This window comes from Lissotriton vulgaris, chromosome 7, assembly GCF_964263255.1.
Source record: "Lissotriton vulgaris chromosome 7, aLisVul1.2, whole genome shotgun sequence".
Lineage (NCBI taxonomy): Eukaryota > Metazoa > Chordata > Amphibia > Caudata > Salamandridae > Lissotriton > Lissotriton vulgaris.
Genome location: NC_141695.1, coordinates 1374138829 through 1374165803, shown reverse-complemented (window position 1 = coordinate 1374165803; position 26975 = coordinate 1374138829). Strand labels below are relative to the sequence as shown.

The 26975-nt window shown below is 45.2% G+C and overlaps 1 protein-coding gene across 1 annotated transcript in view; it reads right to left on the bottom strand.

Annotated features, from left to right (window-relative positions):
• LOC147703741 (zymogen granule membrane protein 16-like) overlaps positions 1 to 26681 on the bottom strand; it is a 28069-nt gene extending 1388 nt beyond the window's left edge. The window contains exons 1-3 of the mRNA XM_086928967.1: positions 26382 to 26681; positions 25782 to 25837; positions 9355 to 9487 (exon numbers count right to left, since the gene is read on the bottom strand). Of these exons, the coding sequence (XP_086785093.1) occupies positions 9355 to 9487; positions 25782 to 25836 (188 nt within the window). The 5' untranslated portion in view covers position 25837; positions 26382 to 26681. The remainder of the gene's footprint in view (positions 1 to 9354; positions 9488 to 25781; positions 25838 to 26381) is intronic.
• Between the last annotated feature and the right edge of the window lie 294 nt (positions 26682 to 26975).

The following is a 26975-nucleotide window of genomic DNA, read 5'->3' as shown; positions in this document are numbered from 1 at the left end:
TTACAACAAAATTCAGTCACAAACAATTATTACAAACCAATTTGATTCAGTATTTGGAAGGGGTGCCCCAAACACGCCCACTGCCAATTACCGAATCGATATTTGGTTAATACATTACGTGGCTTAACTACCACGATTCATATCTAAAGCAGTAGTATATTTGAAAAATGTAACTCAAAAGTGAGTTATATTCACATTGTCCACAACTCATATTTACATTACCTCAGTGTAAGTATATTCTAAATCATAATTATTTAAAAGGGAACAAAACAAAGACAACTCAATCAAAGAGCCAAGGTATCATTATAAAATCTAAACGTCCATCATAACTGACATCTAAAATAAGGTAAGCATATAGCATAAATAAAATGAGTAAGCTGCGGAAGGTGTAGAGAGCCATCCAGGCTCTCTCTTGAAATGTAATGCACCCATGCACCCCTACATCCCTCGAGGTGGTCTCGCCCTGAGGGTATAAATAAACCTGCGGGAGATCGCTCGTGGTCTTCCCGCCAATGAAACTGTTCTTGCCTCAGGTGGCTTCTTTTGTCTCTGGAACTCCGGGGCCTGGTTGGTGTGAATCCAACCACTACACTGGCGACGTAGGGCGGTACCGATCGACGCATGCCTAACAGCAGCTTCTTGTCAGACTGCCTGCATAAGAAAATGAGCAGCGGTGCCAACCCGACTCACTCCACACGCGAATTGACGCTAAAGAAGATTGCCGCGTCTGGTTAGAGCCCGCCCACACGTCTCCCACACGGGAACGCCTTCAGCAGGCGGAGTTCACCAGACGTGCCATCAGCAGGCGGAGATCACAAGACACCCAGGGTGAGTGAAATGCGCCCCTCCCCTGCGCTGCCTGGCCGATCGAAAGAAACCCTGGGCCAAACAAAGGCAAAATCTCTCTCAGTGAGATACGGGGAGCTTTGAAACCGCCAAGAGTCACAGGACGCCTGCTCTCTCATGAAAGCGTAAAAATAGAGGCATAAAAGAGTGCCCCCCTCTCTTTTCCCCACAAAATCAGTGAGGCACACAGGAGCAGTGGCGACTGGCCCACCTCAGGGGGCAGGCAACAAGCATTGCCAAAAGCAAGTAAAAAAAAAAACAAGACTTGGCAAAAACAAGAAGTGACACACAAGTGCATTAAGCAGCACTGGCAAAACCAAGGGATAACAAATTCAAACAGAACAACCAAGACATTTTTCCCTGGGCCTATAAAATAAAGAAATTTTGAGAGAACAAGGGAACCACGTGCCAGGAGTCTGTCAGGGAAAGAAGGGCACCCACGCCAGCAAGGTTTTTGAAGAACACGCAGACCCGGCGCAACGCCACAATGAGCAACAACGCACCAGGAGAAGAAGCGGCTGCCCAGCAGGGAGCGGGAGGAAACCGTGGTCCCGCACTGGTCCCTCAACCTCCAGTATACACGCACACCGCAGTGGCGCCCCTACCCCCGTTCTGTGAATCCACCGATCCGGCAACAGCAGCACCCCGATGGAAAGCCTGGGTAGGGAGACTCAATCACTACTTCAAAGGGACCAGAGAAACCGATGGAACGGTCAAGAGATCTCTCCTCATCTACTATGGGGGAGCAGAAATTTACGATCTGTTTGAGACGCTCCCTAACACGGGATAGGACCACGACTATGATGCAGCGGTCAATGCACTCAACGCACATTTTGACCCACAGCTTAACAATGACTTTGAAAAGTTCAAGTTTAAAAGAGAGTGGCAGACGGAGTCGGAGTCCGTTGACATGTTCTATGCGTGGCTACGCCGGCTGGCTAGCACATGCCCCTTCACGGAGCCAAGAGATGAGATCAGAGACCAAATCATTGTAGGATTTCGCTCCAAGTTACTGAGGACAATAATCCTAAAACAAACCGGAATCTCCCTGGATGAAATCTTGATCCTAGCACAATCCCACGAACTATCAGACCCTAGAGCGGAAGAGATGGAGGCAGACCTACACACCCCGGTAGCCACTCCGCCGTCAGCACGTCTCCTACCAGTCAAAGAAGAAACGGTTGATGCCATCCAGAGGAGACCTCTGCCAACATGCCAAGCAGCAAAAAACACACAGAGGAAGTGTGGATACTGTGGAAAAGATCACCCAGCGGAGGCCAGGTGCGGGGCAAAAGGGAAGACGTGTTCCCGCTTTGGAAGGATGAACCACTACGCGAAGGTGTGCCGAGGAGGACGTTTTCGATCCATGATGCCTAGGTCCAGTAGCCTACCACAGCGCATCCGTCAGATCTCGCTGGATGAACAGGAACCACTGCCTGATAATCAGGCACAAGAGAAGCGTCCGATGTACGAAGATGATGACGATGAGGAGGTGTTCGTTATATCATATGTCAGCCGATCAGGAACGAAACGACGGCCACCCCCCATGTGCTCCGTGACTATTGAAGGCACTGATGTACAAGCTCTCATTGACACCGGAGCTTCAGTGAATGTTATGGACACTTAACAGTATGAGAAGCTATCACCGAAGCCACCCCTCACGCCCTCAAGTGCAAAAATATACACATATGGAGGAACTGACCCCCTGCCGCTGCGGGGCGTAATTCAAACTACCATTGTGAGCAGAAACCACTCAACGGAGGCAAGATTCCACATGACCGAAGGCAAGAAAGGGACCCTGCTCAGTTGCCACACGGCCGAGGAAGTAGAACTTGGTTTTTTCGCAAACCAAGTGCATGAGTATCAGGCGGAGGCTCTGCTAGGAGAATTCCCAGAGCTCTTCCGAGGTTTGGGCAAACTTAGAGGGAAGAAATTCAGACTGCACATCGACACATCAGTACGACCCATAGCTCTCCGACACCGGCGTGTGCCATTCAACCTCAGACTGCAGGTGGAGGAGGAGCTCAGGAAACTAGAGGAACTTGGAGTAATAGAAAAGGTATCCGGGCCCACACCGTGGGTGTCTCCATTGGTTGTGGCCCCTAAGCCCAAACAACCAGGAGCAATTCGACTCTGTGTTGACATGAGGCTCCCCAACATGGCTGTGAAACGGGAGCGGCACATCACCCCTACGATGGACGACATTGTGGCCAATTTGAACGGTGCAAAGTGGTTTTCAAAACTAGATCTTAATGCAGGATACCATCAGCTAGAATTGGAACCCGAAAGCCGATACATCAACACCTTCTCGACACACGTGGGACTACGCCGCTACCGGCAACTCAGTTTTGGAGTGTCGTCCGCAGCCGAAGTTTTCCAGAATGCAATTCGAGAGATTTTGTCAGGGCTGCGAGGAGTCATAAACCTCAGCGCCGACATACTGGTATATTCGGACACGCTTGAGGAGCATCACGCACACCTGCGAGCAACGCTGCAATGGTTGGTGGACTGTGGGTTAACCTTACACAAGTCTAAATGCTCCTTCTACCAGGAAAGTATCGATTTCTTTGGATACATATTCACGCGTGAAAGACTCAAGGTGGACCCAAAGAATGCGGAGGCGATCCGGACAGCGAGCACCCCGCGCAACCCTACAGAGTTGAGGAGTTTTCTGGGCATGGCCACCTACTGCAGTCGATTCATCCCCAACCTGGCGGCGATGTCGGAGCCCCTGCAAGCACTCACGTGCCAGGACCGAAAGTGGGACTGGTCGGTAACAGCTAACAAGGCATTCCAGGACATCAAGGAGAGCCTGCTAGACAAGACCGTGATGGCATACTTTCAGCCACAGCGCAAGACGGAACTCGTTGTTGATGCGAGTCCAGTGGGACTAGGAGCAGTGCTCCTGCAGCACCATGGCACTGAGGTATGGAGGCCAGTTGCATATGCTAGCAAAGCGCAGACTGACACTGAAACGCGCTGCGCACAGATTGAACGTGAAGCACTGGCCATCAAGTGGGCGTGCCAACATTTTCATCTCTACCTGTGTGGCCAAGAAATTACTGTAGTGACAGACCACAAACCACTGCTACCACTATTTGCAGGATCGACCCGTCTGGCTCCCCCACTAATCGAACGGTGGGCTTTGCAACTGCAAGGGTATAACTTCAAGGTTGTTTTCCGCTCAGGAGCACACAATCCGGTGGACTATCTGTCCCGACATCCTGAAGTGAATGTGTCAGCCCGTCCCCCGGATGTTATTTGCAGTGTGGAATCCTTCGTTAACATGATTTCACAGTCTGCCTGCCCCAAAGCAATGACGCTGGCTGAGATAGGACAAGCCACCCAGGAAGATGCAACCCTATCCAGAGTCCGAGAAGCGTTGGAAGACAATAGCTGGGCACACTGTATGGGAGGGGCCCGAACCCTCCGGCTGGAGATCGGCCATGCTCGGCAACAGATATGGCAGGTGCGACATGAGTTTAGCGTTGGAGAGGAAGGAGTCGTTTTGAGAGGTCATTTGATTGTAGTACCTGAAAGTTTACAGAAGAGGATCCTTGCCCTAGCCCATGTGGGACACCAAGGAATGGCTAAGACCAAAGCGAGACTGAGAAACAAAGTTTGGTTCCCAACCATGGATGCCATGGTGGATGAGATGGTGAGGTCATGCCATGCTTGCACGATCACCGGAGGAGACCCAGCACTAGCACCCGTGGTCACTGAGGAACCCTGCAACACCCCATGGACACACCTGAGTGTGGACTTCGGCAATTTTCCTGACAGCCATCATATGATGGTTATTTTACATTCATTTTCAAAGTTTCCAATTGTGGAAGTCATCACAACAACAGCATTCTCGCAAGTGAAGACGGTACTGGATTGGGTCTTTGCACTAATGGGTTTGCCTGCAGAGGTTAAGTCAGACAATGGACCCCCCTTCCAAGGACGGGTATTTCAAGACTACCTAGCCAACCTTGCCATACGACACAGGAAGATCACCCCATTGTGGCCCCAAGCAAATGGGGAGGTGGAAAGGCTGATGAGAACGCTCAATCGAGCACTACGTATTGCCGTAGACAATGGAGAAAGCCCAGAGTCAGCCCTTGACCAGTTTCTCGGGGCATATCGCCAAACCCCTCACAGCACCACGAAATGTGCTCCCGCACACCTGCTGTTCAAGAGGGCCCCAAGAGACAGCATACCGGCAGATCCAGCGTGGATGCCTGAGCAAAGGGACGACGAGGCGGTCCAGGGGAGGAGAGAAACCACGAACAGGAAAGCAAGTGAGACCCGTCGTGCGCAGGAGCCAACTATTGCGATAGGGGACTCGATGGTGATCAAGGACCGTCACCCCGGGTGGAAGTTTCGAACACCATATGAGCCTGAGATCTGGACGGTCGAAAGGGTCAAAGGAACAATGGTGACAGTCCGGAGAGGAAACCAAATGGTCACTCGCAACGTCTCCAGCTTCAAAAGAGCCCAGTAAGTGGAAGCAGACCTGGAAGTGGAGGCATTTCAGGACATGACACTAAGAGCAACCCTTTCGGGGTCATCACTGGCGTGGAGTCCGGCGATGGAAGGGCATCAACAGTTGGATCAAAGGGCCGGGGCCAACACAAGCTCAACTGTTCAAATCCAGACCCGTGAGGGGGCCCAGGAAAACCCAACTGGACGTGTGACAACCCCCAGTGGCCGGAACCAACGCTACAGCCTTCGACCCAACCCGGGTCCTAGCCAAAGACTCCGAGACTTTGCCTGTGCATCCCCGTGAGGGTGTATAAAACGTTCTGATGTTAGACTAAAATGAAGGAGGGATGTAGAGAGCCATCCAGGCTCTCTCTTGAAATGTAACGCACCCATGCACCCCTACATCCCTCGGGGTGGTCTCGCCCCGAGGGTATAAATAAACCCGCAGGAGATCGCTCGTGGTCTTCCCGCCAATGAAACTATTCTTGCCTCAGGTGTCTTCTTTTGTCTCTGGAACTCCGGGGCCTGGTCGGTGTGAATCCAACCACTACAGAAGGGTGTAAATATAAAGAGGTCCGCAAACGTAATGGCAAAAATAAAGCGTAATTATAATAAAATGTATATATAAGTCCCCATTAAATAATCATGATTTTGAATACACTTGTTATTCTGAGGTAATGTGAATATGAGTTATGGATAATGTATAATGTATATATAACTCCCTTTGGCTTTTCGTTTTTCAAATATAGCATTGTTTTGCATATAAATCATGGTCTTTTTTTGTTGTTGTTATTTTCTCTAAGCAGCACTTGCCAAGAGACTGCACAAAGATGGCGCTGGTTTAGTACACCATTACCAGGATGGTACAATATTTACATTGTTTACATGATGGGATTACATATTAATGGTACAAATTGGTGCGGATATGGAGATTATAGGTACTAGAAAAAGACGTTAGCGTTTGATATAGAGATCTGATAAGATGTGATATGGTGGTGTGGAAATGAATATTACAGGTAATAGAAAAATATGTTAGCGTTGAATTATAATATTATTATAGACACTGTAGGTATTAACAAAATTCACTACAGTGATCCTCTCCTCAATACACTAAGGCTTAGGATATGGGTTGTGATCATTATTTGATGTTCTTCCTGTATAAAATATGTCAGGAGACTATACAAATATGGCGCTGGCTCAACAGGCTGATATTAATTCAGCCCGTTTTCTATGTTGTAAGACGAGATGGAAGTATACATAGATGTTACATGATGGCGCTGATGTGTTATACCAATAACATTAAGGGAATATACTCATGGGAGAGACCTAATATTACGATTAAGGGGCACACTGGTAATTGATTATGGTGTGGGGACCATTATATTATCCATATATTCAGTTGGGGCTATTGATTCAGGCCTACTCTCTGTCCCCCCCTTCTCTTGCTCTCTCCTCTCCCATTCTTCCCCCTTCCCAATATGATCTACCCCCTATCTCGTCTGCCTTACCTCAGGCCTCCACTCCCCCTCCCTACCCTGCATCTTCCCGATATTCCAATGGTATCCCCTCCCCCCTAATCCCTCTAATCCCGCCCACCTCTCTCCTACTTAATCCACCTTTCTTACATCCTGGTCTACCAATCAACTTTCCTTACCTTCCCCCCTCCCTCCCTATTTCTCCTCATCCTTTTCCGCTCTTTTCCCTATCTCGTACCCTAAATTATTCTCTTACACCTCCCATCTCTCTTCAACCTCCCCTTCCTCACCCTTTGCTTCACAACCATGTCTCCCCCCTCGGTACTTCCTTCCTCTTCCCTCCCTCTGACCTTACAGTCCCTTACTCCTCCCTTAATTACCATCTAGCCCAACCCCCCCCCACTCCGCCTGTTGCCTGTCCTCCTACATTTACCTTTCATAGGCTACTGCACGTGTCCAGCACCTTCTTCTCTCTTTTCCCCATACCTCTGGCCTTCCTTTGACCCCCCCTCCCTTCCCTCCCTGTACAGCCCCCTCTCCTCTCTTCTCCCTGTACCTTTGGCCTTCATTTGACACCCTCCTTCCCCTCCCTGTACAGCCACTTCTCCTCTATTCTTCCCAGTAACTTTGGCCTTCATTTGACCCACCTCCCACCCTCCCTCTCTACTCCTCAACTGTCTCCTCCTATTTACGATCTCTACTCTTCCCCTCTGTTCAACACCAGTAATTTGTTTTACCTCGGATAGTGATAGTTGTTCTCCACATCAACTGGATATTTATAGTGGATAAAAAAGGATGTCATTTCAGTTATAGACATTAAACTATTACTTTGTTTTATGGTGAACCGAATACTGTCGGTTTTTATATTTTTGATATTAATAGGTTCACAGCCGTATTCCAATGCACAATATAATGGAACATAAAAGGGTTACTGCTAATATTAGTGATGGCTAGCTATCGAATGATAACTGATGATTTGTAGGTCGAAATGGTAACAATGCAATTACCAGTGTATCATGCACGTGATATATCGATAATCTGGTGTGTTTTTTCAACATTTTTCAAGACTGATGTTTGCGGCATCGTTCCAATTGGGATTCTAGGGATTACGAGTTTATTATTAGTGTGATATGTGCCTTGATAACTTTACTGTTGCCAGTTCTGGTGTATACATGACACAGAATGGTTCCGTATGTATAGTACTAAACCAGGGAGGTTTATTGGCATAATACGCATTTAGATTAAAGAGTGAGTTTATTGATATGTTATAGGATTGGATAATTCTTTGACATAATTATATATTTCTTACAAATATTATACATTTATTTCAGTTGATGAAATTGCCTCTGATAAGAGCTGGCGGCCATGGTAATTGATGCGGTAAGAAGCTTACACCAGGATATAACAACAGTATTGGATTTATGGGCGAATAGCAGGATTATTATAATTTGACTTTGTTTGTTAAGGATATTGGAAGACAGTAGCTATTATACTTGTCCGCAGCACTTCAGATAGTTTGCGATAGAATTGTTCATGATTAAGTTTGAACGCATTTGAAACAGGATTACATGGCTTAAAATGTATTCATGGTATTGTGGTGAGAGCATGGCATGTTCTCAATTATTAGGGGGCACTAGCTTAATCTCCAGCTTTTCTTCTCTATTTTTAATCTACAAGGAATTTTTATGGAGTTATTCATTCTGGTGATTGGACTATCCTGAGGTAGAACTGTGACACTATTGGTTGCCAATTTATAAAAACACCCATAACTATATTCCTGGCTTGGGGGTCCAAACAATTTATTCTCTTGTGGTCACTTTCAATGTGGTGATAGCTCAATTTCGGTTAGACCAACATCAGAACTAAGGTTAATTATGTTTTAATTTGTAGCTCTGAGGAAGTCAGTGGTATACCTACCGTAGACGAAACACGTGTTGGCTACATTTTTGCTTTGGATGTATTGGACGCATTTGACGATTGAAAAATAAAGTGGAGAACTTATCTATATTAACACTTTGTGGAGACTTGTGATTTGGACATTGGAGCTAGGGATTGTTGAATGAGGCCGCCACACTTATTTTTATTTTTAATTTTTATTTTTTACAAATTATTCTACAGAAAAGAACTTGTGTTCCGCAGTTTGGGCTATGAAGTACAGTGATGTTACTGCGTACATTTGAGTAGTGCTCCACTGGGGTATATAATTGTTTTTCATTGTCAGCCTGCTGCCATTGCCCTCCAATTAAGAGTGAGTTGAAAAGAGTCTACAACAATAAGGGCGGTGGACAAGCAGGGAGGCACTCAGTGAGCAGAGAAAGACCTGATGTGTACACTGGGGAAGCTGCGAGACCAACAATGGAGTATAATAGAATGATGATTTGTGTTTCTTACTGGGGAGGGTAGTGAGTGTTAGAGGAGAGGAAAAGACTGCAGGAAATATGTTAGACGTGGAAAAAATAGGGAGATAGATAAGAAGGCAAGAAATCGGTGGTGTGTGGTAAAGGAGGTACTGTGCTACGCTTTTCCATTTAGTTAACAACATTAAATACGAAGATGTAGAGTTTACCCAATGATGTGGCTGGGATTCTCACGTATCCGAAGGGCTGTGATTGGTCCTTTCATATGTGGTCCTGAGTCGGAGAATGCGGTTCCGCCTCCAGCTCCATATTCCCCAGCAAAGGAAGAGAATCGACCCTGGACTAGAAAGTAACAACAAGAGCCATATTTGCCAAAGGTGCAAGGAAAAAAGCTTTCAAGACTACAGCCTTCACATAAGCAATGACCAGTATAGTGCAGCGTTCCCATAGTACTGCTAGGGGTTAGGTTAATTATTGTTCAGTATTCCTACGCTAGTGAAGTATATTTAAAGACAATAGAACTGTGGCACTGTAGTAATGGATCAAGTATTTACTTGTAGTCTTCATTACATGGAGTCCATATGATCATAGTCAACTTAGCTGGTTACTACATTGGTTTGTACACTCTGAGATATTTTGCTTATGGCCCTGAGTAGGCATGGGGTGAAGTGAGAGATGGAGGGGAGATCTGCTGGAATGGACTTTGTTAATATCATCCCTTATATGATTATCACTGTTAGAAGGTCAAGAAGCGGCCATAGTATGTAGCTAGAACCTGGAAGGTAGGGTAAATTAAAGTTGTGTATTGTCCTGAAGCATTTCACAGACCTCTAAAATTATGACATGTCTGTTTAGTTGATGATGAGTAGAACTGCACAGGGCTGTTGGAAATTACTTTGAAGTATTCGAATTGCCGAATAAGGTCACCTCTTTCTTCTTTTCAAAATATTCAAAAACTCTTTCATTACATTTCAGTGGTTTGATGAGCAATTTCTGTACTTTGAGGCAATGCTATATATTTTGTTTTTTTAAATTTTGCACATTTTAACAAAAAGATACAATATTTCGCATCACAATTTTTGTACATTTACACAATAATTGTGACATTGTCTTCTGGTTATAATTGTTTAAAGAATTTACTGTTAGATTTTCTTTAACTGTATACAGCAATCTCAGAATCTACTCCTTTCTGGATCCTATGCGCTACTTTGCAGGGGTCATGTGTTCGTCCCACATTTCATTTCATAGCAGTGTGCAATTCAACCCCCCTCTCTTACTCATCACGAGAAATACATTGCAGGATATATATTTCATCCTTTGTAAATGGTTTATTTCACTGTTATTCTGGAACAACGAAAGAATGATTTTTGTAGTCAATTTTATTTGTTTCCAGACGCAATGCAGATTGCAGATTGGCTAGAAGAACAAATAGCAGTGCTGGATATCATTTTTTGATTTGACGTGTTGTGGTGCAATTGCTATTCACACCAAGCATACGGAGTTCTATACGTACTCTTGGAGGTTTTAGTTCAGCCTCCTTCAGCCATTGGCAATCATATTTTGGATCAGCACACAGGAGTACTTTATTTTAATTTTCATTCTACTGGCTATTTGTTTTTATCTCATCCATTCATTGCATATGCAGAACCATTTTTTTGTTAGTTTACACTGCCCTATTACAAGTACCATATACCCCATGGCACTTGTAATACTGTGTGGATTGATTCAATATATTCCTGAGACTTGTGTATATCAGTTTGGCTTTGAATTTGTAATAAATCCATACTTAAACCAACTTTTGACTCAGTTTTACTGTGTGACCAAATCGGTTACACTGAATTGTGATTAATCCTGGCCCATCTATTCTTCAGGCACCTATAAAGGTCCGTCACAGGGAGAAGGGAAAAGGTGCTCGAAGATTAAGTATTTTCAACTGCGAACCTGTAACTACATCCCTAAATGTATAGAGACGTGAAAGTGTTTAATGCACACCTCTCATAGTGCTACTGAACGTTAAATTTGGCACTTAGTAGGACAAGTTAAACCCAACGGTAAGTTACAAGGATTTGATATGTGGGAGACTGTAAAATCCTTAGAGAGGTATGTCCTTTATTTCTAATTATAAGTGAAGTCTAGTGTCAGAATAAGCCTGTAATAAGAAAAAAAGTAAGTATATGCCCGTGATTTATAAAACTGCCTATTTAATTTAAAAAGTTCTCTCCTCCTCCTTGGCTGTCTGCCCGCCGCTCGGTTAGCTTTAATTTTCATCAGGATCTTCAGATCTAAAACAGCTCGATATTGATAGACAGAAATCCTTGCACGTGTCAACATTGGGCAGAGATATTGAAATCCCTTTTCCCATCATATGAAGGATTATAAAGCATGCTGGTAGAGCAGAGCGTGCTTAGCGTATAACCCTGGAAAGGAAACACAATGCGCTAGCGATATTTTCATTCCATTGACGTCTCTATGGAAATGCTGACTGTCAAAGGCAATAGGTCTCGCCTATGCGAGAACTATTGGCTTTGCCAGTGTCTTTTAGTCATGTTGTACAGAAGGGTGGCAGTGACTGGAGGGGCACAGAGTGGACTGGAACGGTGTAAAGTGAAGTGGCATGCAGTGGAGTGGTGAACAGTAGGTATGCATAGAGTCGAGTTGCAGAGAGTAGAATGGCATAGGGTGGATTGGCTTAGAAAGGTGTAGTGTGGCATAGAGTAAAGTGTCATTGAGTGCAGTAGAGTGATGTAGAGCAGAGTGGCGTAGGGTTGAATGGAGGGGCTTAGCGTCGAGTGGCATAGAGTGAAGTGGTGTAGAATGGAGGGGAGTGGCATAGAGTAGAGTAAAGTGAACTGGAGTGGACTGGCGTAGAGGAAATGGAGTGGTGTAGAGTGGAATGGAATGGAATGGCGTTGTGTAGAATGGAGTGGAGTGGCATAGAGTGGAATGGCGTGGCATAGAGTAGATTGGCATAGTGTGCAGGATGTTCACCAAGAAATAATTTTACACAAATTTACATAAAGTACATTGAAAACTGAAAATCTGTAATATATGTTGCCTTCATTGCCAAACACCCATACTGAGAGAGAGAGAGACTGGAAATGTTGATGACGGTTTGGTTTCACACCATCGTTTGTGGCCCTCTTTGAATAACGAGCAAAAAGAACAAAAGATGAATGAAATGTTGAACAATGCAAACATTTGCATAGATCTGAGTTTATTCTATCATTTTTTTGATCACCACGCGACCCCAGTTTGGACCCAGCCGTCTGCAAATCAGTCTTGACCCTGCTCCACAAGGGAACAGTCCCGCCCGAACTGCAAATCTAAACCCTCCCTGGACAAGAAACAAGCATGCTGGAAGCAGTTTTGGGGTATCAGCCCTTATCAGCCAGGCTAGCTTGAATCCAGTGGCACAGTGAGCAAAGGACCCACGTCTGGGCCTCTGAATAACAGCATAAATTATGAATTGGTAGCCGCATGAGAAATCGGCAATGCTTTCACAATAAACAATTAGGTAAGCAGAATAGGATATTCAGCACACCACTATGTTAGATCACGTCCTAAACTGTTTCCTTAAAGGATGTGAAGAAAAGTAATTTTAACTTCAGTCTTTGCAATTTGCAGACGAGCCATGCATGTTCTTCATTGGGTTTTTTAAATTGCCCTTCGGCTTCTACCTTTGTCTACCAAATGTATTCCAAATTTGTACGCCCCATGGCTACTGACGGTATTTTAAATATAACATTAGAATGATTAAGGGCATCTTCAATCAATAAAGTGCTATTTCAGTAAATATGCATGTAGGTGCAGCAGCATGTGACGCCTTCTCACTCATCTACAAGCGTGTAGTGTCTGTTTCCAGGTTACACACAAAGCCATTGTTAGCATTTACACCTTATCTTAATGGCATCTAAAGAAACTGATAAAATGCTGTAATTCTTTATAGTACTAGGTACACTGCAGCATTCTGCTCCACATCCTTGTAGGGACACGAATGATCTAAGTCCTAGCATGATTGGGGTTGCTGGCTGAGAAACGTGACCTTTGTAATAAAGTCATCCATTGGACCAGTTGAGAGGTTTTTTTTTGCATCAATACAAAACAATGAACAACCCTTACATAACCAACGGGCATTAATTCTCAGCTTTGAAGCAGACAATTGTCTGGTTCACCTTGCATGTGTTTAAGCTCAAAACACAGATGTTTAAGTAGACAAAGGGCTGCGCACAAGTGCAGACGAAAATACATAAACTAACAGTATGACTATCTATTGAATTAATTAGTTCCCTGGTGATCTGGATATTGTTAGTAAGGGGAGAATTCTATCAAGAGCAACGATAAAAGCTGCCTTAGCTACTGCCATTTATAAGCTGTCTGTCAGAAACCAGAGGGTGAAAGGGGAAAATCCGACTAGTATTTTGTATGACGGGGAATTGCCTGTGTTGAAGCATGGCCTAAACCTTTAGTGTGTGTTTGTGTTTTGAAGAAAGAGCCTTACACAACTGCCCAGTAAAAAGCAATACGACCCTCACAAATACCGGATTTACATTTCAGGAGGTTTAAATTGCGAAAATGATAGCGACAATATTCGCACGTTTGATAGGCTTTTTATGTGGGCAAACTCCTTTGATTCAATGTCAACCAAGCTAATGGCCTCAAGATGAATCTTATGCAACATGAAAAAAAACAAAGTCAGTTGAGATAGCTTGAAATGGGCCAACTTTGTCGCTGCTTGTGCGCTGGTTTAACCTACACCCAGCCCCAGCTTTGGTTATTGTGACCCACAGTCATCCCACTAGATACTGTTGCAAATTTCACTGAGAAAGCCTCAGCTTTTTAGGCCTAACTTGAGTGGAGGAGCTGGTGGGAGCGGGAAGAGCAGACGTCATTATGAGTTACAGTGTCACCTCAACATCCTGTGATTCTGGGAAAAACACTTAGGGCCTTATTACGAGTAAGGCAGTCCGAGATCCGACCACCGCCACCCCTGTGGGTCTGCCTGCTCTATTAGGAGTGTGGCGGTCTGACCACCACAGAACCGCCTCCACCGCAAGGATCCAGGATCCTGCGGCAGAGGGGTGCGGATTGGCAGCCACATTTGGGGCGGTGGTGATGCCGGCCCCGCATATTGAATTATGACCTGCCTTTCCACTAAGCGTTTCATGGCAGTAAGACCACCATGAAATGCTTGCTGATAGGTAGGGAAAGGGGCTCCCAACTGGCCCACCCCAGGCGAAATCTGCACAAGTCCCTGCTCCTGCACGCACTGTGGCATGCACGTTATGGTTCATGCCATACTGCACACAAGGCATAGCAGCGGTCCCACGGCGGCGACATGACTGCTGGCTGTAATCCTCAGCCAAAGGATGCCACCGCCATGGGACTGCTGCCAACCCGCCCACAAGCCCTGGATTCTACACAGAATCTGGCTTGCGGATTCACCATGGACTTGGCAGTCCTTCTGGGGATGTACGGTGCTGGTCCTGCAGGAGGACCGCCAAACTCGTAATCAGACCCTAAATCTGCTGCCTTTTTTAAAAAATGAATGCAAACTTGTGTAAAGTAGCTGTTGTTCATGTAAAGCTCCTCAATATCTTCTGGTGGGGTCGAGTTTGTGCTATTTAAAAATGCCACAATTGGCTCAATCACAGCGGATGGCCACCAATTAAATGAAAAATAAATGTAAGAAAGAATGATAACTATGCCAACGAATGGTAAGTAATGGACAGACTAAAAGCCCCTTTTTAGAGAGATTTTTTTTTAGGATACGAAAGATTGTCGCCATAGCGACAGCTGCCTTCAGACTCGCACTAAAAAGAGATTCACTGGAATGTGTCCCAGAGTAATTTCCAGGGGCTGAAATGAATACAAGCAATCCACCAATCACTCTTTGTTTTGTGTAATCCTCAGTAGACACAATTGTAATGAAACATTTTCTAAAGGAAAGTCTAGGCGCTTTTGAAATTGTAACTATTTCCTGTTCTATGATCGAGACAAGAAAAGGTGCTATCCTTACACAATTATATTTTATGTAATTAAAATACTCCTCTACATTTCACAGACTGCAAACGTTTTAATGGTTTTGAAAGGTAAAATGGTGCATTTCCTTTCAGATACTTCTCTCCATCAATATGCACACCATTTAAGGGGCTACATACTAAGAGGAACAAAAATACCCATAGGAAACTGGGCTATTTTTAATCACCTTATAGTTGCATGCCATTATAGGGGAACTTGCCTTGTGCTTCTATAAGATCATGGAAATTCTCTGTGACTTGCAATATTCTATATATATATTTTACCTCATAAATTGCATGTCAAATGCTACAGAAATTTGAAGCCACTTTCATTATTCGTAATAAAGTATCCCCTAAAAACGAGGCAGAAAACCGAAATCCTTTATAAGGTCATGACTCGCAATATCCTTTTAATGTATGGCAAATAGTTTATTCCATATATGTCATTGTCATTCCATCACCCTTCCCACAATCAGCTTCAGTCACTGGTGTTTTGCTCATTCAAGTTCATTGTAGACATGAATGATAAAAGCAGAATAAATCTGCACTGAAAAATTAAACACACAAAAAAGCAGTAAGTAGTTTTTACAAGACAAAATTAGAATCAGTTTCATCTCAATCAGATTAAAACATGCTCTGGGCTCAGATTGTGTAGAAACATTCAGAGATTCGATCTTTCCCCCAATGGCCTTTCCTGCAACTACCTATAAAGCAAACATGTTGCCATAAATATCTCCTTCACGATGAAACATTTTTCTTTCTAGAAAACCATAGCAGAAGAAAAAACACAGGGGCATATTATCAAGGGGATTATCTCCGCTTTTTTGGCTTTAAAAGCCAAGAAAGCGGAGATAAAATTATCTCCCTATTACCTAGCTATCGCTAACACCAGTTAGCGACAGTTAGTAGGAGATAGCGACCATCTTGGGCCCCGCTTTGCATGTCAGTGAAATTTATCACTAATGACATGCAAAGTGGGCGTGCCAAGATGTTAGCGACTGGAAACAGTCGCTAACATCGCTATCTCCTATTACAAACTTTTGGAGATATTCGCGCTAAGCGCGAATATCTCCAAAAGCTAACACCTGCCATGAGCAGTTCTTAGCCATGTTATCCAATGGGAGGTGGATAATATGGCTAAGAACATTAGCTCGGTAATGCATGAATATTGCTGACTTTCCAGCGATATTCATGCATTTCGGACGATTTTTATCGCTTAGGAGATAAACCTTGATAATAGCAAGGCTCCTAAGCGATAAAAATCGCCGCAGCACGGCGATAAAAATATAGCCGCTAAGCCAACATAGCGATAATTGTCGCTAGTTGTTGGTAATATGCCCCAGAGTTCCCATTTTCAATGTTTAAGCTGCACCTGTAGTTTTGCTCCATGACCGCCTTGGCCCTGCTTGCTGACTCTGACGTTAGTCGTTGTGACATCAGAACTCAGCTATAATAACCTATTTCAGTTTTTATTACGGTGTGCATCAAGGTCCAGTACTCCCTCGCTGTTGAGAATTTTTCATAGTCCGAGTGGGTAGTCCACTTGTTGAGATTTGGACCAATTTACTCTCTGTATTGGTATACTTGCAGAAAGGATTGAGTGCATCTACCCTTTAATAAAAAGTATCTACCCTTAAGTTAAAAAAAAGTGCAGAGTCCTTGCTGTCTCATTGAAATTTCTGTTTCTATTTGGTAATAGTTGTGTCGCTCCAACTCCAGTATACATTATTCCATCAGAATGTTACACTTGTATATTGTTTGTGTGCTGTGAGCAACCAACACGTGTTTCGCCCCCTAAACGGCTCGATAGCCTCGGACTTTCTGAAGGCTGATTGGAATTTGGACACAGGCTTTTAAATTGGGATTGTCGGCATCCAAGTATTATATTTTTGTAACATAATGTAGTGGGTATTTCATATTTGGAGGGTTCTTTTTATGCTTGGGATAATGGGTCTTTAAATTTAGAGTTCCTTGCTGATATGAAGGGCCGCACTGGCCGTAGTGGGCACCGGGCATTTTCCGGTAGGTCGGAAGGGCGGGGGCCGGTTTTTGACCCATGGGGACGGATTTGTTACTGGGGGACGGTTTTGCAGCAGTGCTGCAATATCGGCCCCCTTTACCACTACAGCAGCGGTGCTTGACACTAGAACCCCTCCTGCCACTCCCCAGCCGGCACTTCTCAGTAGCACACCTTCCCTCCCCCCGCGCCCCGTCCACCCCCCCTCCCCATCGGCGGGTCGAGCGGAATTGCCAGGGCTGGTTTCTGTTCCCAGTCCAGCTGTGCTGAAATGGCAGGGAAGTTTTTCACCAAAAGTGTTTGCGTTGACATAGCAGAGTCACTTAAGAAAATACGTGATGGATTACCTGCAAAAATGTAATGACACCTGCTTGGCAATGTTTTTATTTTTCAGAAACAACCCCTCACCCACATAAGAAAGGGGTTGTTTCTGTGAAACAGAACAGCGGTTGCCTGACATGCTAAAAGGTTTTCCTAAGACCTAGGTAGCATTGTTCATTTTCTTCTATCCAGTGGTTTCAAAACCAGATATAATTGGAGTGTTTTGGGTTCTCATACCTCCGAGCCCCATGCCACTGCACCTCCTGTACTACTGATAACTAGGACCCTAGGTGGAACAGAGGTTGGTTGAGAGAGCAGTGGAGCATGAAGGAGTTCATGGGTGTTTCAACGTGGATTGGGAAGAGGTTGCAAAGATGAGATGGAGGAAGAGGGAGAGAGATAATAAGAGTGTTGGTGGATGGGATGAGAGAGCAGATGGTCCCTGGGGGAAAGTGGGACCGGAGAGTGTAGGTGCGACAGATTGAAGTGGAAAGAGCATAGTGGCAAGACTGTGGAGGTAATGAGAGTGTTGGTGGTTAGAAAGTATGGAGGTAATCAAAGTAAATGATTGTGAAACTGTATAAGTGGTAGGTAATGGATGTGGTGAGAGTGTGAATGGAGCGATGAGATTTTAAATATAGGTGTGAGTTCCCTGATGGACTGAAAACATGAATAGTGCGAGAGAGTCGACGGGGGTAGTGGATGCCTGGGCACAGGGATGAGAAAGAAATAAGTGTGTTGACTGGGGTGAAGGAATGAAGGGTGAATACTGATTAGAGAACAGATAACGTGAGAACAGGAGAATAGAGAGTGGAGGGGTGAGAAAATGGATGTGGTAAGAGATAAATGGAAGGGTGGGAGTAAATGGCTAGCTCAGAGTGAATAGAGGATTGAGAGTGTGAATAGAGTGATGACAGACAATGTAATAGTGTGAGCAAGTTGAACAGGGCAAGCGGATTAATGGATGGTCAGAGAATGGTGGGTTTGGATATTAGAGTTGTTTTAAGCAATGGGACGAAACGCCTAGGGTGTGAGAGTGATGAGAGTGACTGGACGGGCCATAGAATATGGCGGTGAGAAAAACTCTTGGCTGTGAGAAAGTAGATTGATTGGTAGAATACAAGGGGTTAAAGAGAGAGTGGAGGGGTAAGACGGTGGGTGGAACTGGAAAGCATGTAAGAGTTCCAAAGAAAGAGTGGTTGTGGTGAGAGAGTGGATGGATGATAGAAACCATAGAGGGGGAGAGTAGAAGGGGTGAGTGAAGGGATTATGGAGAAAAAGAGAGTAGGTAAGTGAAAGGGGTTAATGCAAGCAGGTGGTCAAGGGGAGAAGATGTGAGAAGAGACTCTGACAGCAAGGAGACAGTATTGGGCGAGATTTGTAATTAGGCTGAATACTTAATTGCCCCAAGAGCACCTAATGACTTATTTATGACGTTAGATAACATGCGCTTCCAAATACCTGAAATGTTTGATCTGCAATAGGTGACTCCTAAAAATGTGCATTGGTGACTTGTGTGTTTAGCTTCAGTGATACTGTATTTACAAGCATGGGCACAGTCAATAAGTTGACTTTGTATGGTGATTTTCAAGCCATACCCATTGGCTTTGCTAATGTTTGTGTGCAGCTGGAGAAAGCCACCAGCCATGTTTAGCAGCAGCAATGGCCTGGCAGCAAAGGAGAGAGTAGCTGGGTGTGTTCTGGTTGTGAGTGGCATCCCAGAGAAGGGGAATAGAGCTACCGGCCATGCTCACATGTAAACATCTCAGAAAAGGGGGTGGCGATGAACAGAGTGTCTGAATTAAGCAGACCACTCTTACCCAGTCCAAAGATCAGGGCTTGATCCATCACCGTTATTTATCTCACTGCACCATCCCAGCTCAGAACCTGGCTATATGCAAATCCGTCTGTCCCTGGCCCAGTGCATCATGGGAACAGGGCAGACTAAACTACCAAGCCAATTCTTCACCAGAAAGGAGACAAGCTACCGGGGACCGGTTTCTGGCATTTCAGCCTTCTTCGGCCCGGCTTGCTTGAATCCTGATGGTGCAGTGAGAAAGGGACTCATGTCTGAGTATACCCTGCCACACCTATAGTGGCCAAAAACGATTCAGAAAAGGGGGTGGTGATGAACAGAGTGTCTGAATTAAGCAGACCACTCTTACCCAGTCCAAAGATCAGGGCTTGATCCATCACCGTTATTTATCTCACTGCACCATCCCAGCTCAGAACCTGGCTATATGCAAATCTGTCTGTCCCTGGCCCAGTGCATCATGGGAACAGGGCAGACTAAACTACCAAGCCAATTCTTCACCAGAAAGGAGACAAGCTACCGGGGACCGGTTTCTGGCATTTCAGCCTTCTTCGGCCCGGCTTGCTTGAATCCTGATGGTGCAGTGAGAAAGGGACTCATGTCTGAGTATACCCTGCCACACCTATAGTGGCCAAAAACGATTCAGAAAAGGGGGTGGTGATGAACAGAGTGTCTGAATTAAGCAGACCACTCTTACCCAGTCCAAAGATCAGGGCTTGATCCATCGCCGTTATTTATCTCACTGCACCATCCCAGCTCAGAACCTGGCTATATGCAAATCCGTCTGTCCCTTGCCCAGTGCATCATGGGAACAGGGCAGACTAAACTACCAAGCCAATTCTTCACCAGAAAGGAGACAAGCTACCGGGGACCGGTTTCTGGCATTTCAGCCTTCTTCGGCCCGGCTTGCTTGAATCCTGATGGTGCAGTGAGAAAGGGACTCATGTCTGAGTATACCCTGCCACACCGGTAGCTTGTTTCCTTCCCAGTATAAGAATTGGCTTGGTAGTTTGGTCTGCCCTGTTCCCATGATGCACTGGGCCAGGGTCAGACTAATTTGCATATAGCCAAGTTCTGAGCTGGGATGGTGCAGTGAGCTAAAAAACGGTGATGGATCAAGCCCTGATCTTTGGACTGGGTAAGAGTGGTCTGCTTAATTCAGACACTCTGTTCATCACCACCCCCTTTTCTGAATCATTTTTGTCCACCATAAGCGTGGAAGGGTATACTCAGATGTGAGTCCCTAGCTCATTGCACCATCAGGATTCAAGCAAGCCGGGCCGAAGACGGCTGAAATGCCAGAAACCGGTCCCCGGTAGCTTGTTTCCTTCCCAGTATAAGAATTGGCTTGGTAGTTTGGTCTGCCCTGTTCCCATGATGCACTGGGCCAGGGTCAGACTAATTTGCATATAGCCAAGTTCTGAGCTGGGATGGTGCAGTGAGCTAAAAAACGGTGATGGATCAAGCCCTGATCTTTGGACTGGGTAAGAGTGGTCTGCTTAATTCAGACACTCTGTTCATCACCACCCCCTTTTCTGAATCATTTTTGTCCACCATAAGCGTGGAAGGGTATACTCAGATGTGAGTCCCTAGCTCATTGCACCATCAGGATTCAAGCAAGCCGGGCCGAAGACGGCTGAAATGCCAGAAACCGGTCCCCGGTAGCTTGTTTCCTTCCCAGTATAAGAATTGGCTTGGTAGTTTGGTCTGCCCTGTTCCCATGATGCACTGGGCCAGAGTCAGACTAATTTGCATATAGCCAAGTTCTGAGCTGGGATGGTGCAGTGAGCTAAAAAACGGTGATGGATCAAGCCCTGATCTTTGGACTAGGTAAGAGTGGTCTGCTTAATTCAGACACTCTGTTCATCGCCACCCCCTTTTCTGAATCATTTTTGTCCACCATAAGCGTGGAAGGGTATACTCAGATGTGAGTCCCTAGCTCATTGCACCATCAGGATTCAAGCAAGCCGGGCTGAAGACGGCTGAAATGCCAGAAACCGGTCCCCGGTAGCTTGTTTCCTTCCCAGTATAAGAATTGGCTTGGTAGTTTGGTCTGCCCTGTTCCCATGATGCACTGGGCCAGGGTCAGACTAATTTGCATATAGCCAAGTTCTGAGCTGGGATGGTGCAGTGAGCTAAAAAACGGTGATGGATCAAGCCCTGATCTTTGGACTGGGTAAGAGTGGTCTGCTTAATTCAGACACTCTGTTCATCACCACCCCCTTTTCTGAATCATTTTGTCCACCATAAGCGTGGAAGGGTATACTCAGATGTGAGTCCCTAGCTCATTGCACCATCAGGATTCAAGCAAGCCGGGCCGAAGACGGCTGAAATGCCAGAAACCGGTCCCCGGTAGCTTGTTTCCTTCCCAGTATAAGAATTGGCTTGGTAGTTTGGTCTGCCCTGTTCCCATGATGCACTGGGCCAGGGTCAGACTAATTTGCATATAGCCAAGTTCTGAGCTGGGATGGTGCAGTGAGCTAAAAAACGGTGATGGATCAAGCCCTGATCTTTGGACTGGGTAAGAGTGGTCTGCTTAATTCAGACACTCTGTTCATCACCACCCCCTTTTCTGAATCATTTTTGTCCACCATAAGCGTGGAAGGGTATACTCAGATGTGAGTCCCTAGCTCATTGCACCATCAGGATTCAAGCAAGCCGGGCCGAAGACGGCTGAAATGCCAGAAACCGGTCCCCGGTAGCCTGTTTCCTTCCCAGTATAAGAATTGGCTTGGTAGTTTGGTCTGCCCTGTTCCCATGATGCACTGGGCCAGGGTCAGACTAATTTGCATATAGCCAAGTTCTGAGCTGGGATGGTGCAGTGAGCTAAAAAACGGTGATGGATCAAGCTCTGATCTTTGGACTGGGTAAGAGTGGTCTGCTTAATTCAGACACTCTGTTCATCACCACCCCCTTTTCTGAAACATGTAAACATCATCGCAGTGGCAGGAAAGAAGAGCTGTTGCCATGCTATACCCGGCTGATGAACCCATAACAAGGGCAAAATCAGGCAAAACCAGCCTGGGTTGCTTGTGTTCCAGTTTAGGAACATCGGGCTGGACTGTTCTCAAAGGAGGACGGTCAAGATTGATTTGCTTATAGCTGGGTCCAAACTGAGGTGGCAAATAATGATGGATTGGGATGCAGCCCGACTAATTACCAGTGGCAGGGATTAACTCAAGCATTCCGTCCATCCCTTTTGATATACTTTAGGGTGCACTCGCTCTGTCAGTAGCATCTCAGTGGCAGTGAAGAGGGCGGTCCTTGACGCAGCATCATCGGGTGCCCAGAAAGAAGGCAGTGGCACTGCAGCACTCCCAGAAATAATCATGATGGAGTTCAGAAGGTGAATGAGCAATAAAGATGACTTTATACTTTGTTTTTACCTTAGGATATTTTATGTGCATTCAAAGACAGAGGTCAGATGTCAGGCTCTGTCTTCTGGACAAACTGCTGCTTATTCTTTTAACATGGAGAATGGAGACTACTTTTCATTCTCTGACCACAAAGTGAAAGGGTTTTATGAAATAAATTATGTGGCAATTTTGCTGGAATACGAGTGTGAGAGGAATGGCGGTAGAACATCATTTCGCTCTAACACAACCAAATGTAAATACCTGTGAAGGGATTGTACAAATACTTCAGATATATCAGCAGGTAAGAAAGCACAAATGAAGCACTTTTTTGTAATTCTCAAGTGTGATGGAAAAAACTTTGTTAATAGGATCAAAACAAATCAGGACACTTAACTTAGTGATGTGCAAATGATGCATCTTCACTGAAACCAGATTTACATGGTTTGTTGTTTGTGCCCTCTATAGTTTTATCAATAAAACTGCATGTCTGTGCACACTTATTAATCATTTCAATGGAAAATGTGCTGTCTGTAAAAGACAATATATTACCTCGCCACGTGTTTGTAATATATGTGTGAATTGTACTCCAAAATGCACCACCAGCTACAAACCACACCCTTACCACACTTCTGCTGAATGGGCGTGGCTCAGTGGCGTAACAAAGGCCTACGCAGCCCCCGCAGTACAGGGGTGTCCCCGAGCTCCAGAGGGCCCCCTTACCTCAGCACAGTATCTTGGCCTGAGAGCTCCTGATTGAGTCTGGATGGGGGCCCCCTCCATGTACATTTCAGGGGGTGGGGGCCTCAAGTTTAGTTACGCTGCTGGCGTCACTCATTTGCTACACTTGTTCTCTGCATGATTTTGCAGCGTCTCTATGACTTTGGTGATGCTTCGCTGATGGCATCGCTCTCAGCAGCGGTAGGTGCAGGTAAGTGCGGTGGAGCAGGCGGAGTGAGAGAGATGTTGACAGACGACGGAATAGGGCAAACAAAATAAATCAATAACTCCTATTCTGTCGTCTGTTGACATCCCCCTGCTGCGCCCCGCCCCACCGCGCTTACCTGCACTGTCCGCTGCTGCTCCCGCTTTGAAAATTGTTCCAGCACCACTGATGTCTCATGCCAGTGGCTGAGGGATCCTTAACCGAAGAATGTAATGGCTGAAGGTGGCTCACCCAAGGCGCAGAGTGCAAGTGTATGTCTATGTGTATATATATATATATATATATATATATATATATATATATATATATATATATATATATATATATATATATATTTGGTTTTTTTCAAGAAAAATAATGGGTTATGCCCGCCCTAAAAAGTTAGCTCTGCAGCCTTTATTGGTCACTATTCCTGTTGTAACAAGTGGGGTAGAGACACTGTCTAGTGACATGTTTCTGATAATGCTACCAGTGTGACACATTCTATTCTATTCCTGGACTAATCGTGTGCAATTGGTACAGAAAGGACAGGATCCAAATGGTACTGAAGTACCTTAGAACCCAATAATCCAGTGTGGAAGTGACTCACTTTGCAGCAGCATTCATGTGCTTAAGTCTGCAGATGTTACACTTTGAAGCCGGTGCCACTGGATTTCTGTAGAAATTCACCAGCAGAGCATGCAATGAGCTGACTGGACGCTGCAGGGCGAAAGGGACTAATTAGATAGTATATTGTGCATTTAAAGGCAAATTAAGCCGCCTTTTCGATTCCATTGTTATCTAGGTATTGTAGCTGTTTTAGCATGCTCAGTGACTGATATCAAACGGATATTGATGCTTTAGAAATACCGCGTTTTTCCTCAGGACAAGAAATGTTCACATTTGCCAGTTAGCATGCACAGGTTATTCTCCACGGTATAGAGATTTATTGCACTAGAAGGCAGGCACACCATTCATATTCTGGTCGTGACATACAGGATTTAAATCTTTCTGCTGACTGCCAGTGTGAGATTTATTTTCTGTTCGCACCGTGGAGCTGCTGGGAGCATCAAAACCCTCCCTGGCAGTTAGATATTTATTTGAAGGCCTCATTAAAGCCACAACAAAGCACAGGTGCTGAAGTTTGGAGTTCTTTCAGGGTTTATGTGGCCCCTTCGAAAATGCTTCTTTATGAACGTTGCGATGCTGAACATTTAAGCACATATTGTAAGGGGTTATTAACTAGAAAATACACAACTGTGGGATTCAAAAACTTGGACAATGAACTTAAAGTAGTGATAACGTTATGCTTGGCTTGTGGCAGGTGTTTGATTTGTTTGTATTTGTGCTTAGCCTGGAAAGCATGCGAAGATGTTTGAATAAGTAGTCATCCCATCCACCCTCGTTAACTGGGTCTAAGATACCCTTTATTTATATTTACTAAAGCTAAACCACACCAAAATAACGCCCATTCACAATCTGAAAAAAGGAACTAGGTGCGAGGTAGAAAGCCAACATTTGCGTAGTATTAACCATAGTAAAGAGTGATTACCTTCAAAGTATAAAAATACAAACAGAACTAATTGAAAACATCATAAAGATTGAAGGTATTGAATCTACCTATGAATTAATCCACCCATCCATCTAACTATCCACCATCCACCTACTGCTTGCACGTGCATGTGTGTGTGTGTGTGGTCTTTGTGCATGGGTGTCTGCATCTTTGGTACATTCTGGGCATGGGTATGTGGGAAGTATTCACTAATTGCAAGAAGGTATGTCTGGGTGATTTGTTTACATTTTTTGACACTTGTGCCTTTGGTCATCAATGTATGGGGTGTATGGGGGTCTTTAACTAATGTGTATGTTGTCGTGCGTGCATCTACCACTGCATGAGCGCTGTCTGTGCATGGATGTCTGCACAGGTGTTATCTGTGTGTATGAGGGCCTGAGTCTATGTTGTTTTGTGTGAGTTGTTCTATGTAGGGGTGTTGTTCCGTGTGTATGGAGGCCGTGGTCCATACTGTTCTTTGTACATCGGCCTCTGTATGGGTGTTGGTTTCTGTCTGCATGTAAGGATGCCTGTAGCGAAGTAGCTGTGTCCATGCGTAAATGTGTGTATATGTGTTTCTCTTTCCAAGCTCTATGAAAAAGGCAAGCCTATTAGCGTTATCTATGCTTGTTACTTACTATTTGCAGCAAATGCAGACTCTACCAGCAGGAGGGAGGCAACCAACACGATCATCCTGGGGACAGAGCAGGGGAATGAAGGGTTAATGACAGTGGTGGTCAATCTGTAACAACATATTCTTTCCCTTTGCCCTTCTCACTCCATACGACGCAAACGTCATGTCACGTCACTGTTTCTGTTCTAGGCACATTCACTGGACCCGCGCAAGGGAAGCTTGCCCTGCCTCTGTGCCTTCTGGGCAGCTTGCATTTCTGCTGGGTGTGAGCTGTGTAAGAGGGAAGCTTTGCCAGCTCCTGCCCATGCTGCACATGCATGCACACATGTTCCATGTGAGTGATGCACGCGCTGCACGCGCTGTGTATGTGATGGGTGTGAGCGAAGCTTGCGCTGCAATAGCTGACTGTGTTCGTGGTGGCTATGCTGGTGGAGCTTAGTTTGTGCTGTTGATGTCTGCATTATATTTGTTATCTGTGTATTGATACCGATAACTGATATGCACAAGCTGCCAGCGTTGCCCTCACCACTAATCTGACATAAAAAAAGACTTAAAAATAAGCAGTTAAACCCGTGATAGTAGTGGCAGTTGCATAAAAACTCACCTGGCTTTCAGAATGAATCCGGTGCACGAAAGAAGCAGGCAGTGACGTGTGTCAGTCGTTCTTCCAGCCCTCTCTTATATAGTTCTATGTGGCGCCTATAGGTGGGATGTACAGGATATGGTATTGACCAATGTACATCTGCGAGGCCTGGCGGGAGCGTTGTAATCTGCGAATTACACAGCTGTACACACAGGTGGGTCTTTATGGCCCCGGGCGCGTGCTCTGGGCTGACTCGGGAGTGTGATGTATTACCAAGGTGAGGAACAGATGGAGTGTGAAGCTTCTCGTTGCCTTCTAAGCACTCCAGGCCTTGGAGTGACGATACATGTATTCACGACTGCCATGTACCAAACCTAGAGCCAGCTGGGAACTCCACCAGGTGCTAAAGGCCTAAACTGCTTCAACCATGTAACGCCACTTGAATATTTTAAAAGTAAGACAGAGTATATTTCTGTAATGCTGTGACTAGTAAAAGGGAGGAGGTGTAGGTCTTCTGAGGCCTAACGCTAATACCAGTGGTTGATTTGGAGAGAACATGACGATCACCCACATCCCGACGTCCTTATGTTGTTCAACTTGATAACTAGAATCAAC